Source organism: Podarcis pityusensis (genome assembly GCF_964106645.2).
Source record: "Podarcis pityusensis genome assembly, chromosome: 14".
Lineage (NCBI taxonomy): Eukaryota > Metazoa > Chordata > Lepidosauria > Squamata > Lacertidae > Podarcis > Podarcis pityusensis.
Genome location: NC_138039.1, coordinates 43,720,599 through 43,734,986, shown reverse-complemented (window position 1 = coordinate 43,734,986; position 14,388 = coordinate 43,720,599). Strand labels below are relative to the sequence as shown.

Here is a 14,388-nt window from a genome sequence, read left to right as displayed (position 1 = left end):
CAGAATGGATGGATGTACTTGTACTGACCGGCTCAGACTCATAGTAACAGTCATCCCAGCTCTGTTTGGGAGGTTTCTTTGTCATCTGAAAGTAAGGCAGATTGGGTAAATAGCATTCCAAATCCCATGCCACTATCTCTTCCCACTTTTACAGACAGGAAGTTAAGAATTTATTTAAAATCATTAAGCTACAAGCATTCCCATTTTAGAAAATGATGGCTAGGATCCACCTTCTCCATTTCTCCTTACCTTATGAAATCTGATATGAGAATGCACATACATCATGCTACTTTTTCGTGTTACAAAAGAAGCCTATCTAACCTTACAATTAAACTTAGAAATCCACTTCTATTGGCTGCCAAACACTGCAGCTATGCTCAGTAAGTTTGGATCTAACAAATGAGTCATATTGCAACTGGGAATATTGTCACAAAGTGACAATTTAGAAGGAGAAAGGAGTACAACTTAAGATGCTTTAGAATTTTAACAACACTAAGAGTGCTACGTCGTATACATTGCATTTGTTTCCTACAACAAGCATGTGGCTGGAAGATTTTTCTTCCACACAAATCTATCATGATTGCTCAGACTCATTTCTTTTATCAAGAAGCATCTGCAATATTTAAGGGTTTTTGCAAACATACCATAGTAACCCCCAATACACTACACCACACACACACTACTGTGATTAACAAAACAGATTTTACTTGTGTAGCAAAATATTTTGGCTTCCATTTTTATCAGCTGTTTTGATGAAAATATGCTGTTTCCAAGGTGGCAGTTCTAGCTTTTTGAGGATGGAATGTTCAAAAGGGCTTCATTTGCTCAAGTGTTGTTAGTACTATCCTCCAGACTGAGGCCATGCAATGTTAATGTGTTCAGTGTGTACATCCAGAAGTTCTCCCTCCTTGTTATCATTATAGGATGTTACACACTGGGCATATTAACGAGACATTTCCTCAACCTGGAAGATAGTACCTACATTACTTAGCTTCAGCAAAGAAAGCCCTTCTGAACATTCAGTCCTCAAAGCGCTAGAACTGCCACACTATATTTCATTTTTATCAGAACTGCTTATGAAGGCAGAACCTGGAACATTTTGCCACATAAATAAAAATTATTTTGTTATCCACAGTAACAGATATATTATTTTAATGATTAACCAAATCCTAAAAGAAATCTACAGCAAGCTTGTGTGAAATGTTGCTTGATGTTTTATAACTAGCTATACATAAAAAATGAAGTAATAATCCAGCTTCTGCTATATAAAGAGGGATATGTCCTCGCTCCTCAGTCAGAATAATATCTTTTCCCCTTTTAAATAGCTAAACCCTTGAAGAGAAACCTTTTGCAATGATCCCACATGATCTCAAGCTTGAAGATCCATGTTGTTTTGCAATTATATGAACGCTATATATTTTCAGCCTTATATTTAGGATTCAGCCTTAAGCAATGTATTGGGAAATTCTGGCAGAGAGTGTCCTACCATCACCATAACTATTCTTCCCTTCTGCCATCTCTGTTCTATTGCATCAGCTACCCTTGCATCCTGAAGGAAACAAATTATATAAGTGCTATGGCGTATTAGTATAAGATGTAGTACCCCCCCCCCAATAATTTCAATTCTTTAACCATAGTTGGAATTAATGGACTTGGGTTAGCCTTATTTGTTAAAGTACAAACAGATCATGCTATCAAGGAAGGATGGCAAAAATCATGCAACATTTGTAAATGGATTTGTCTCTTCTTCAGTAGAAATATCATAATATGGTTTTCCAGATGAATGGTATTAATTGTTGGTTATTAATTAGGAAATCATTCATGTTCTTTGGGAAAACTGCAATCCAAAAAACACATTATATTTTCTATAAGCCACTTAAGGCAAGAAAAAAGTGCTTTGAAAACATTGTTTCTTACTTAGTTGCATTCCCCAAACCTACAAATTTATTGTGCTAGGATATCCATGCACAGGTAACAATAAAATTAGTTTTAAAACATCCGCACCAGAACAGTAGTTCATTGCTCTAGGGACAAATATATACATTCAGTAAAAAACTGCTTGGTATATTCCCACCTGATTAAGATAATGATATTCATCAGGCTGTTTAAGATGAAATGCTGATTTCTCTTCTTCACTTGCTCCTGCCAGAAGGTAATAAAATACATGGTAGTTCCTGGCAACAAATAAAAATGGTGTTAAAAGTCCCATCACCATCAATACAAAAATGTTAGCAAGAATCATTGGAAGTATGAATAATACTAGTATTTTATTTTTATTTTTTTGACAAATCAAATACACAGACATCCAGTTTGAATGTAATGCTAAATCAAATGATGGCTTAGCAAGAACATGGCTTGGCTTCACACTTCATCTAGCTCTCCCCAAATAAACCATGAGTTATAAAACATAGGGCAAATCTTTCTTACAGCTCATGCTTTGTCTAGAGAGTGCTAAATCACAAGCCTAGGTTCAACCATGTCTTAGTTCAGCATAGCAGCAAAATGCACTGAGAACCAAAGAGACCACTATCTCCTCTCCGGAAGCCTACAACTGGAAGCTAAGCTGATGAAAAACCAACCATTGGTAATTTACTGCTTGGTTTGCATGGCATAGCAATCCAAACTATGGCTTAATGGGAATGTACAAATGTATGAGTTCATAGCTGCTCTCATCCTTTTTCTTCCTCTAAGCCTGAGTTTCAAGACAGGAATAGTGTTGTATGAGCAAATTCTCAAACCCGGGCATGAACTGCTGTCAGTATTAATCATGACAGATTAATCTAATGTCATATATATCAAAACACAAAATACATGCATATAAAAGTTAGAAATCATTATAATTGTACTTTATTTTAATCATTATTTTGGTTTACCTTTCTTTATCCCCGCCCCCTTCCCAGCAGTACTTTATATTCAGTTCTCACCTCTCATTATGTTCCTGATAGACAAGCCTTGACTTTTCCAGTAGATATTTTTCAACATAAGCTCTAGAGGAAACAAGAATATTAGTTACGCCTGAGAATAGTTTGATTTTTATACCTTTCTCTTTTTAAAAAGTAACGGGTCTGGTCATTGCATAGACTGATGAGGATATAATCATCTGAATGTTACTATTTGATAGAAAAGTCTGAACATGGAAGAAGAATGTCATAGGTACATTTAGATATCACCACACACTAAAACCTCTAGAAAAATGGATTCTAGAATTTTTCTTTTTTCATTCTAACCAAACCTTCCTAGCTGAATGTCTATGAACTTTCTGGAGCAGTTAAGCTGCAGCTCCACATTCCTTCTTCAGAAAAAGAACTCACAAGCACTAGAGTAAGGTAATAAAATAAAGGGCAAGAATATCCTACAGTAACAGAATTCATAAATTTATTTGCATGTTGTGTTGAATGTATGTGGCAGGAAACTGTCTCCAATTTTTCCAAACCGTTCAAATTTATCTACATTTCGTATGTCCTTCCCTTACTTAACGTTTTTTTCCTGAACTATGGTAGCCCAAAATCTTTTCACTTTTCTTTGAAATAATGGTATTCAAATCCTAAATTGAATCTTTGTGCAAAGGGCAGGGAGATGAGCTGGTGAGGGTGTGGAAAATTAAATACAGTATAAACCTGAGCATGATTTTCAGCATGACTTCTATTACAGTTTTGGCAATTTTAACATAGGTGTCTTCAGTTACTTGACTCGCAGGATTCTACCATGGGTGAGGCCTTTCCTCCTGCTCCCTTTCCTGCTCCCCACATCATGAGGGGGAAACATCAAGTACAATGGAAAGGTTTTGTATCTATAATACGGAATCTCCCTGAACTCTGCTGAACAGACCCATAGACTGGAGAATGCATTCCAAAAACGCAGTATGAAATGCTCCTGTTCAAATCCCAGTCAGTTATGCTATTTTCCAATGTGACCCATTACCCCTCCCACCTATAATACCACCTCCCACACAAAACATTCAGCATGCTCAGTCCTCAACAGGGCTGTTTTTGCCCTTCCCTTTAGTTTTTATCTCCATTTTTTGTACTTCTGTAAACCTTAGATTTTCTTCAAAACTGATAATACCACCCTCTTCTGCATGGATGGTACCAACATGGCTACATAACAATCAATTTTTAGAAAAGGAATGCTACTATATTGTCAACTACGCATGTAGCAACAGATAATATCTCACAGTACTGGCCTGCAGTGATCACTGGAATATAGCACTCCTTTCTACCATGATAGCAGGTTTTGCTGCAAGAAGCAAAGCTCTTTTTTGTGTTATGTTGAAAAAACGAGGGCAAACGGTTGCAGGAATGGGTGCTCTGAAGATCATTTGTGGGACCAAGTGATAAAATACTTGGTCTTTTTAAATATATATTTCAGAAATAACAAAGTAAAGAAACTAGTCTCCAACCCAGATTGTTGCAGAACACTATCTCACCTCCCTTATCACAATCACATAACTGGAAAGAATATTTCCAGAAAGAGTCTTCTACAAGCTCATATTATACTGCTAATTTCCACTGTTCCATCTCTGTTCTGCTCAGCCCATTAAAACAAAAATCAACCTTCTCACCAGAGAGATGGTGTATTAGGTTAATCCTATACACACACAAAAACACCTTTGCAGCCTCTGCAGTAATATTTCTGTGTCTATATATCAATGTTACTGCATTAACACTGGAGATAATATCTTAATTGTTTAAAGTAATCCAGTATTTATGAAGCTGGCATTTTGATATATTCAGAAGATGTTGGAAAACAAGGCCTAAATTGCGATAAGCCTATTCTTTTGAAACATCCATAGTGAAAAACAAGATGGGAAAAGTAAGGGAACTCTCAAAACTAAGCTAGATCCTGACTTAACTTGATTGTTGGCACTCACTAGAATTACCATGTTGATCACTCTCATGTGTGTTGTTACTTAATGGATGATGACAAAATTTGGATTCGTTTCCCTTTTCTTTGCTTGACAATAGTTGCTCATGAACAGTAGTTTTATTACCCAATGGGAAATATGTAAAGTAATACTCATGATTGCTTAGTATGACTAAGAGACACGAGGGAGTCAAATATGTGTTTTGCAGAAGGATTGGTAAAAGCACAAGTTTTTTGAATACAAGCACCCTTAAAAAAACCCCTAAATAAACCCCAAGCCCAGTGAAAAGCTGTTCTTTGTCAACTCAATAAATATATTATTTATTGAGCAAAATTCTAATATATTACACTGGTCAACAACAAATTTGTTGTCTGTGCTTTTTCAGTTGATTTAGGACAAATCTGATGCGCTGAATCAAAAAATCACATTGGTTTTGCTCAATCAGGTCAGATTTTTGAGCTATGGCCACATGTCGTTTTTTTACGTTTTTGTTCACATGTACGCTTGTGTGGAGCATTTTAGAAGAAGTTGGTGGGGGTAAAATGCCATGTTGAATAATTGTTTTGATTGGAAATGATTATTTTAATGACAAGAAGTATTCAGGTCCGATAGTTCTGGGTGATTATGTCGAAAAGGGATCAGTTTGAAGTCATAAAACCTACGAAATCTTCCATAAATTGGTGCGGCTCCATAAATTGGTGGGATCAACAGAAAGAACCGGAGCAGCCTCAAGTATCCTGATCTTCAATCAGCACGTCGTCCTGTAGCTCATTGTGATGAAATTCCAGTGCCTATCTTCGGAGAACTTCCTGACATTAGTGACGAAGATGCCTCCAGTGTTGAAGGACATGAAGAAGAAGTGGTTCTTGAAGATGATGCTCCACATCCATTTTCCCAAAAGGAGTTGAATGATCTAGTTCGCGACCTCAGCTTGTCAAAGGAATCTGCCGAACTGTTGGCATTCAGATTGAAGGAAAAAAACCTCCTCTCTGACAGTGCTCGCATCAGCTTCTTCCGCAACAGGCATTAAAAGTACCTCCGTTTTTTCTCGGAAGAGAAAGACTTGGTGTACTGTGCAGATATTGCGCCGCTTCTGCTCAAGCTTGGAGTGCCACAGTACGAACCCAAAGATTGGAGACTGTTCATTGACAGCAGCAAGCGATCACTGAAATGTGTTCTGCTACACAACGGCAACCAGTTTGCCTCTATACCCCTGGCTCACTCGACTACACTGAAGGAGAATTATGAAGCGGTGAAGTATGTGCTGGAGAAAATTGGTTATGATCAGCAGAAGTGGTTTATTTGTGTTGACCTGAAGATGGTGAACTTTTTGTTGGGACAACAGTCTGGCTTCACCAAGTACCCATGTTTTCTGTGCATGTAGGATAGTAGGGACCGTGCTCAGAATTACACGAAGAAGGACTGGCCTGTGCGGGAGGAACTGGTGCCTTGCAAAGAAAGGAACGTCATCAACGACCCTCTGGTGGACAGAGACAGAATACTCTTCCCACCGCTGCACATCAAGCTCGGCTTAATCAAGCAGTTCACCAAGACAAGGATGGTGACTGCTTCACTTACTTGTGCCAGGCTTTTCCAGGATTGACCATGGAGAAGTTGAAAGCTGGCATCTTTGACGGTCCTCAGATCCGTCAGCTCATCAGAGATCCAGAGTTCGGAAACTCAATGAACGAAGTGGAACTGGAAGGGTGGAAGGCATTTGTTCTGGTAGTGAAGAACTTTCTTGGCAACAATAAGGCCAGAAACTACGCAGAACTTGTCAACAACATGCTGACTGCTTTCAGAAACCTGGGCTGCAACATGAGCGTCAAGATGCACTACCTATTTTCACATATGGACCGGTTTCCTGAGAACCTGGGTTCAATGAGTGACGAGCCGGGGGAGAGATTCCATCAGGACATGAAAGAGATGGAGACCAGGTATCAGGGTCGCTGGGACGCAGTCATGATGGCTGACTACTGTTGGACTCTGAAGAGAGACCTCCCTGCCGCTGAGCATTCCAGGAGTTCCAAGGAACAGAAGTTCAAGCCCTGAAGTTTGAAAAATGGTGAAGCAACATGCAATTTACGTGTACTTACCTTTATCAATGCCCACCATTCAGTTTACAGTAAACCTGACCTGATGGAGAGAAACGGATGCCATTTCCTGATTCAGCAGTGCAAAAATACCCTAAATCAGTTGTAGAAATCTAGACAACATTCAAAAAGTAAAAAATTGTTGCCCAGTGTTATGAACCAAAGAAAAAGGTCTGATACTCATAACTTCCTTAAGAGTCAAAATTACGGCACTACAACTTCTCACGGTACTGAAGATAAGCATCAATGGAGTCATCTTCACATCTCAACAAATACAAGTTGGGAGTCCTAACTATACACATTTCATAGCGCTTGATGTGATAGCAGAACAGTTATACACATGACTCTCCCCAACACAGTGTGTATCCATCAAAATAGGATATTTACATCTTGCCCCTTTTAAAATTCCTTCCTACTCAGTCAAATAAGAAAAATATCACAGACTAACATACATTATAAAAACTGATAGCATGACTCTTTACTGGGCAATCACTGACAAGGAAAAGCAACACCACACTTTAAACAAGGAAGAACTGAGACAAGAGGAAACTCTGCCCTTCCTTTTATAGCCTTAGTCAAGAAAGCAGAGCTTAATTAAACGGAACTAAAAGATTCCAAATAGCTCAACTGCAGCACATACATCAGACTGGACAAAGCCATTCAGAAACTGAAAATCTACAGTCCCAAAATAATAGGATGCGTCGGGCTGCTACAGAAGCCTTCTCTAGCTTCAACAATTCTCAGACTTTACAGATTGATAGGGCTCCAAGTCAGGCAAACACAGGACATGAGACATTAGAATATAGAGTACAACAGCAGTAGCTTAGAACAGACTTTCAATTCTCACATTAATAGACTGGATTCAAATTGTTTATTAAAAGCAAGAATGGAAACAATCCAGAGCAATTTGGTCTCTGGTTTAAGTGCAAATCTCTTAAATTGGTGCTCCTTTTGCTTTCATAAAAAATCAAGCTGACTTAGCAAAATATTTGCCCAAATTGTGGACGATATGCACACTCCAAACTTGAGCCAAATCCCTCTGAAGTTCAGAGAAAGATTTGTGCCGATTCCTAAGTGGACAACGGACTTTGTGCAGCAATTTCTTCTATCAGTAAATAAAGAGAATGCACGTTTTAGAGATTTAGCATTTGTAACTCCCTTGTGATTATATAGTTAACAGTGTTATACTTAAAAGAATGTGGGAAGTTAAAACTTCCTTAACAGAATATACCTGTGTCAAGTCAATTATTTGTCCTATATGGCACAGACAAGTAACTGGGAACAGATTTACATGGGATGTTTAACATTCCCATCAGGCATCTACAAATACCAACAGCTGCAACCCATTCATGCTTAAAGTTCCTTAAGTCACTGCTCATTGCTACTTACCCACGGACAGTGCCAGTCTCCTGATAATTCACTTGGATAAACTTGCCAAAGCGACTTGAGTTGTTATTGTGTGCTGTCTTTGCATTCCCAAATGCCTGCCGAAATAAAGAGACATAAAAGAACTGAGAAATGGCTCAACAATTTGCACATCCTAGACTTGCTTTTAATATGTGGCTTCCACTATGAAATTAGAGGGGGGAAATTAAAAATAATAATATAAGAATTCAGATAATACTAATTTTAAACTTTCATTCTTTGGTAGAAAGGCAGCACATACATTTTTTATTCTAATAACTTAAATTGCACTCATAAGTACATCTGCCCCCCCAAAAAAATCAGTGCTTAAAACAGTAGGCTGTGGGAGAATCATTTAATCTGAGTCTACAGTTCTATGTAATTCACCCTTCAGTTCAATATTGCATAGGAATAAAATTACTGCCACCCACAGAGTTTTATCATTTTGTCAGTTATTTATTGAAATTTAAAGAGTAAAATATTCACTTTTCCAGAATTCAGTATTTTGCCTTACTAGCATGCTTACTGGTTGTCCATAAAGATTCCAGTACGCATCTGGTTTTGAATTGTACAGGGTGAAACACAGTGCAAAGAGGATTTTACTGTTATAGCAAGCTAATGAACAACTGGTTTTTAAGTTTGTTAAATCCATGCCTGCAAATTGACAAGGTTTGTGACTGGATTTATATACCAGACTAAAACCTTGGTTGTAGATTATTTGAAGTCCATTTATTTATTTAATAATATCTCTAAACAGCTTACATTAAATGAACTCAAACTAGTAAAGGTAAAATAAATACCAAAACAATTTAAAACAGAAACCAACATCACAGATAACACAGCAGAAATGTACAGTACAGGGAAAGCCTAGATAAAAAACAAGGGAAGCACTCAACAGTCAGCAGCTCTCAGATAATTGGGGGGGGGGGCATTCCAGAAGGCAGTCATCACCACTGTTTGAGTCTGTTTTCTCGTATATAAGCCATAAGTCAAAATTTATCCACATAAGCTACTGAATGTTATGAACAATACTCAAGTCATGTATCTTCAAATATCCTAGTGGCTATTCCTAATGAAACTGGAAATCAAATACTACCTTTGCAACCAATTAGTTTAAAACTTTTGTTTCCATTGCTTCTCTTTAGCAAGATGCCCCCTGTTATTTGATCAAGATGCTTCCATTGCCAGTTGGCATCCCAGCAGACCAGGGGCCACAATACTACAATAGATTTATAATTGTCTGAATTTTTCAAAAAGCATGCCTTGCGTCACTCAGTGCCTAACAATGCCAGCTTCTCAGATTGAGGTACCAAGGACAGCAGCTGTAAAAATGCTAACTGTAATAACTCTAACTCTATATTGTACAGTATGCGGGCAAGAATCAGAAAGCATGCCAACCCAAATTTTACTAAGGCTACTCTTACAGCAATAGCAACTGATCTCACACCAACGGATTCTATCACAATTATGTGCCATATGAATAGAAGACTGTGTAGTTCTATATGGGTGCATGTATTTGGCAGTGAATGGAAACCCAAACAATATTTTAAAAGCATCAAAACGAGATTATAATATAAAAATCTTCTAGATGGCAGCACATCTGATATCCTAGAGATTTGTGTACTGTACTTAACTGCAGTAGGAAAATGATGACTTCTTGTTATGAACTTTCCACTCAAAAGATGCTACATTATTGCAGGGTGCAACACCAGGGCACCCCATGGGTTGAGAAAATAGATCAGTCCTCAGACATTTAGGTTTGATACCATTATTATTTTGTGGTATGGTTCTTTATCACTTTAGTAATAATATTAAATGGTTAAAAACCACCCTAAGCAGCATGATTACAGTTGGATAGGATATAAAAAGTTCTTATTAACTTCTATTTGTTGAATGTGATAGATGTGAGCTAAAATCCAAGCCAGCATATCTAAAACCAAAATACCAAGACAGAGTTTAATTTGGCAACAGTAACATGCTCATTAAATGGATGTTTACTAAGCACCTCTTCTCTCCACCCCTAGAAATCTGTATAGAAAATGCAACTCGGCTGTAAAAAGATGACAAGTGACAACATGCCTGACATAAAATATATTTCCTCTTAAAGGTTTGGAATGATAACATAAAAGAGACCCCAGAACACAAATACAGCTGTAGTCAACAGACCCAGCTTTAATCCATTTGTTATCACTTTTGATAGGCAAACTGGCTAGAACTTCAAATATAATGGAATCAACAACACAAGCAGATTATCCAGAGAAATATTTAGAATGAGGATAATTTTAAAAAGTATAATGTACAGTTCAAAGCTTTTAAAACAAGTTTCAAATCTTATGGAAAGTCAGAGAATATCTTACTCATGATACAATAGCACTAAAGAACATCAGTCATTATTTTTCCACGTTTTCTCTTATCTACACATGTATATATTATGCCTTGTACTTGCAAGGCTGGCTCATAATAATATTCTTGGTTGTTAATTAGAGCTGAGAGAAGATGGACTGAACATCAAAGAACCTTGATTAAAGGAATATGGAGAAATTAAGGAGTGAGAGAAGAGAGTTAAGACACATCTAAGCACCTTTATGCTCAACTGGTCTGAGCAATAGAAAATCCTAGTGGGAATACCAAGAAATGGCATGGAAGAGGCACATGATCCCTCTCCCCCACTACTTGCCTTATACCAAGGAACAAACACTTGGGACACTATTTGAATTATAGTTCCTCAAGCTGTATCATTCTGTACTGGAGTCAGATCAACTCTGCCGCAGGAAGCTACATAAAACTGAGTGGCCACTTGGTGCTCCTGAGCATGGGTTGCTGTCACTACAATTGTGGGAAACAATCCAGCTAGAGTTCTTGGACTGCTTAAGCAGAAGTTGTTCTATTCTCTGTCTAAAATGGCATATTTGATGTGCTATTAAGTGTTGATTTCAAAATTGTATCCATTGCTTTGTCATAACCTGCCCTGTGACCTTATAGGGAAGGGTAGAAAAGAAATCCTACAAACAAAAATATATGCTGTACTGTAGCAGCAATATCTGCACGTCTCCAAGTAAAGAGCATGATTAATCTGATATTGCATTTTATTATTCCAATAAATTTCCAATAAATTTTATTTTTAATTTTTCTTTGTTTGCCTTCTCTGTTTTTAACAAAGTTAGTTTCACCATATGCCACTACCCAGCCTTTAACCTGCAACCAATAGACAGTGGCATGAAATATTCCCATTTTGAGCAAATAACAATTTTGGTCACTGTAAATGTATGAATTGTCATTTTTAAATCTTCAAAGGAAACCTATCTGGCCTCTTCTCTGACAGCATTCTGTCCACATGCCAATACATTACATTCTTATAGTAAAGGGCTTTGACTGACTGTTGGTGGCGATTCTACATTGCAGACAGTATCATACTTGTACAGTGGTGCCTCGCAAGACGAAATTAATTCGTTCCGCAAGTCTCTTCGTCTTGCGAGTTTTTCGTCTTGCGATGCACGGTTTCCCATAGGAATGCATTGAAAATCAATTAATGCGTTCCTAGGGAAACCGCCTTCAGACCAGGTCCGGGGACAGTCTGTCCCCGGACCTCTTCTGAAGGCTGGGGGGGGGGACAAGGGCTTTTCTTCCCACCCCCAGCATTTTAAAAAACCCCGGGACAGCGGAGGACTTCTCCGCTGTCCGGGCGATCTTAAAATGCTGGCGGGCGGCATTTTAAAATCGCCCCGGGACAGCGGAGGACTTCTCCGCTGTCCGGGGCGATTTAAAAGCCCCTGGGAAGGCAGGCAGGGGGGACAAAGACTTTCGCCCCCCGCCCGCCTTCAGAAGGTGTTCCCGCCCCCCGCCCCGCTTCGGAACAGCGTTACGAAGCGGGGCGGCTGGGGCAGGTGTTCCCGCCCCCCCGCCCCGCTTCGGAGCAGCGTTCCGAAGCGGGGCGGCTGGGGCAGGTCCTCTTCTGAAGGCCGGCTGTGGGCAAAAGTCTTTGCTCCCGACCGCCAGCATTTCCCTATGGGCTTTCGTCTTGCGATGCAAGCCCATAGGGAAATTCGTCTTGCGAAGCGCCTCCAAAACAGAAAACCCTTTCGTCTTGCGGGTTTTCCGTCTTGCGAGGCATTCGTCTTGCGGGGTACCACTGTAGTTAGAATGGCTCCTTTGCTGCTTTTAGTGCTTATGACTGCATAAATTGCTGCTGAATTTACTCTATGTTTAGCTCACTGCTGATGTTATTGTTGTATAATAATCATTCCCCATCCCACATGCATTAGTATGACCACTGTTGTCATTTAGTTGTCATTTTTAATAGTATACGTTGTCTCGGGTGCTGTTGAGCAGAAAAGAAATGTATGCACATAAAACATGGACAAGAAGAAACAGCATATGAAATCGCCCTCAAAATATCAGACACCGAAAATCACAGTTGATCACCACTGGCTCTTGAGTAGTTAATAGGTTTCTGAGAAATTCTGAGTATCTTTAATTAGTGGAATGAATATTAGCTTTGTCACTATACGTATACAGCTCAGGGAATTTCATATGTTAATCCAGTTGATTCATGTAGAGAAAGAATGAGTCTTCTCAGAGAAGAGTTTATTGTCTTTGGCAGATTTCAAATGCCAGTTGTCACAATGATTGCTTATTGAATGCTTATTGTTTTACCAAAGAATAAATGAGTGTTTTCTTCTTTTAGACACTTGGTTTAATCAATCTAAATATAAAAGAGCATTGAAGAAAGTCCATGGCTTCTCCATAAATAGCTGGAACTGACTGAAACAGATGCTACCTACCAGACACTGCATTTTCATATTATTTTGATAGCACAAAGAATTCCCTAAATCCCTAGACAAATGGGAAAGCATGAGATGCTGAATCAGAGCACTGTCAAGCAAACTGGCTAGGAAGCAGCACAGCTGGAGCTTGGATGACAGAAAGGGAAAGTCCCACCAAAAGCAATTTCATTCTAAAATGTGAGGAAGAGGGCTGTGAAACAGGACTTCATAAAGAAAACTAGTAGCTGAGACCCAGATTAAGGGAGGATCACAACAGGGGGGAAAATGGGCATGGGGCAAAACAGCAGGCTAGAAACAGAGGAGGGTAAGAGCAACAAAATACTTGGCAAGTGTGACTAGGGCTGGGTAGGAAAATTGCTGACATGAATGGGGGAAGGGGAGAGTGGAAGTGAAGAAAGGAGAGGTTCACTCTCAGTTATGATTGAGTATAAGGGAGGAAAATAACGAAGAGCAGATGTCAGAGGAATTTTGCTTAAAAATACATTTTTTGAGCTATCACACCTTCAGACTTCCAAACATTTCCAAGATCCAAAGCAGCTCTTGGCAATTTCCTGGTGAATATCACTGTTGCAGTGTAATACACCTTAGCTGACTTCCGGTAGTAATATACCGGGTATATTCCCGGTGTAGGGAATGTTCAGAGCGTGTTTTACGTTCTATATGCCATCCTATGCAACATCAACATTTGCCACTGTTAGAAACTCAGGTATATAAAAGCTAGGAGCCAAATGGATCCTTAAGCCAAGGTTACAGTGGCCAAAACAGAATGTCTAGTTGGGTAAGACGGCTCTAAAGTCTTATTTTTCAAATTATGGACTGACTGTGATCAGTATTAGGAACTGAGATATGAAAGCTAGGAGCTGAATGGCACCTTAAACCTAGGTTATGCGAACAACAATAGAATGTCTAAGCGCACTTTTTAATAACAAGAATACAAAGCTGAAAATGAATGAACTGCAGCTAAAATATTATGTTCATTTTTCACATGGTCTAGTCCTTCCCCTGCCCATCCCCCTAATATTCTTAAAAGGGTCTCTTCTCCAGTTTTCAGAGAGTAGCTTGAAGTGGGGAGGCAGAAAAAAGTCCATTCATAACGTAGGAATATTCTTCACAAATGTGAGCAAGGTAGTGGGGTAGGTAAGTGAAGACAAGCTACAACAATTAACTGTAACGTTGTTCACTGCTTCTGCTCAGGCTGCACAGGAAGCACATTTTGATTCCTGAAATTCATTCTGATTGTGCA

The 14,388-nt window shown here is 38.9% G+C and overlaps 1 protein-coding gene across 8 annotated transcripts in view; it reads right to left on the bottom strand.

The window, feature by feature from the left end:
- The window catches only part of MYO9A (myosin IXA), a 137,459-nt gene that overhangs the window by 83,291 nt on the left and 39,780 nt on the right, over positions 1-14,388 (bottom strand). For 7 of the 8 annotated variants that reach the window (XM_080980217.1, XM_080980211.1, XM_080980210.1 and 4 more), the window contains 4 exons: positions 8,347-8,441; positions 2,925-2,987; positions 2,075-2,174; positions 29-85 (listed from right to left, as the gene is read on the bottom strand). In XM_080980217.1, the coding sequence (XP_080836343.1) occupies positions 29-85; positions 2,075-2,174; positions 2,925-2,987; positions 8,347-8,441 (315 nt within the window). The remainder of the gene's footprint in view (positions 1-28; positions 86-2,074; positions 2,175-2,924; positions 2,988-8,346; positions 8,442-14,388) is intronic. The other variant, XM_080980214.1, reaches the window with a different exon arrangement.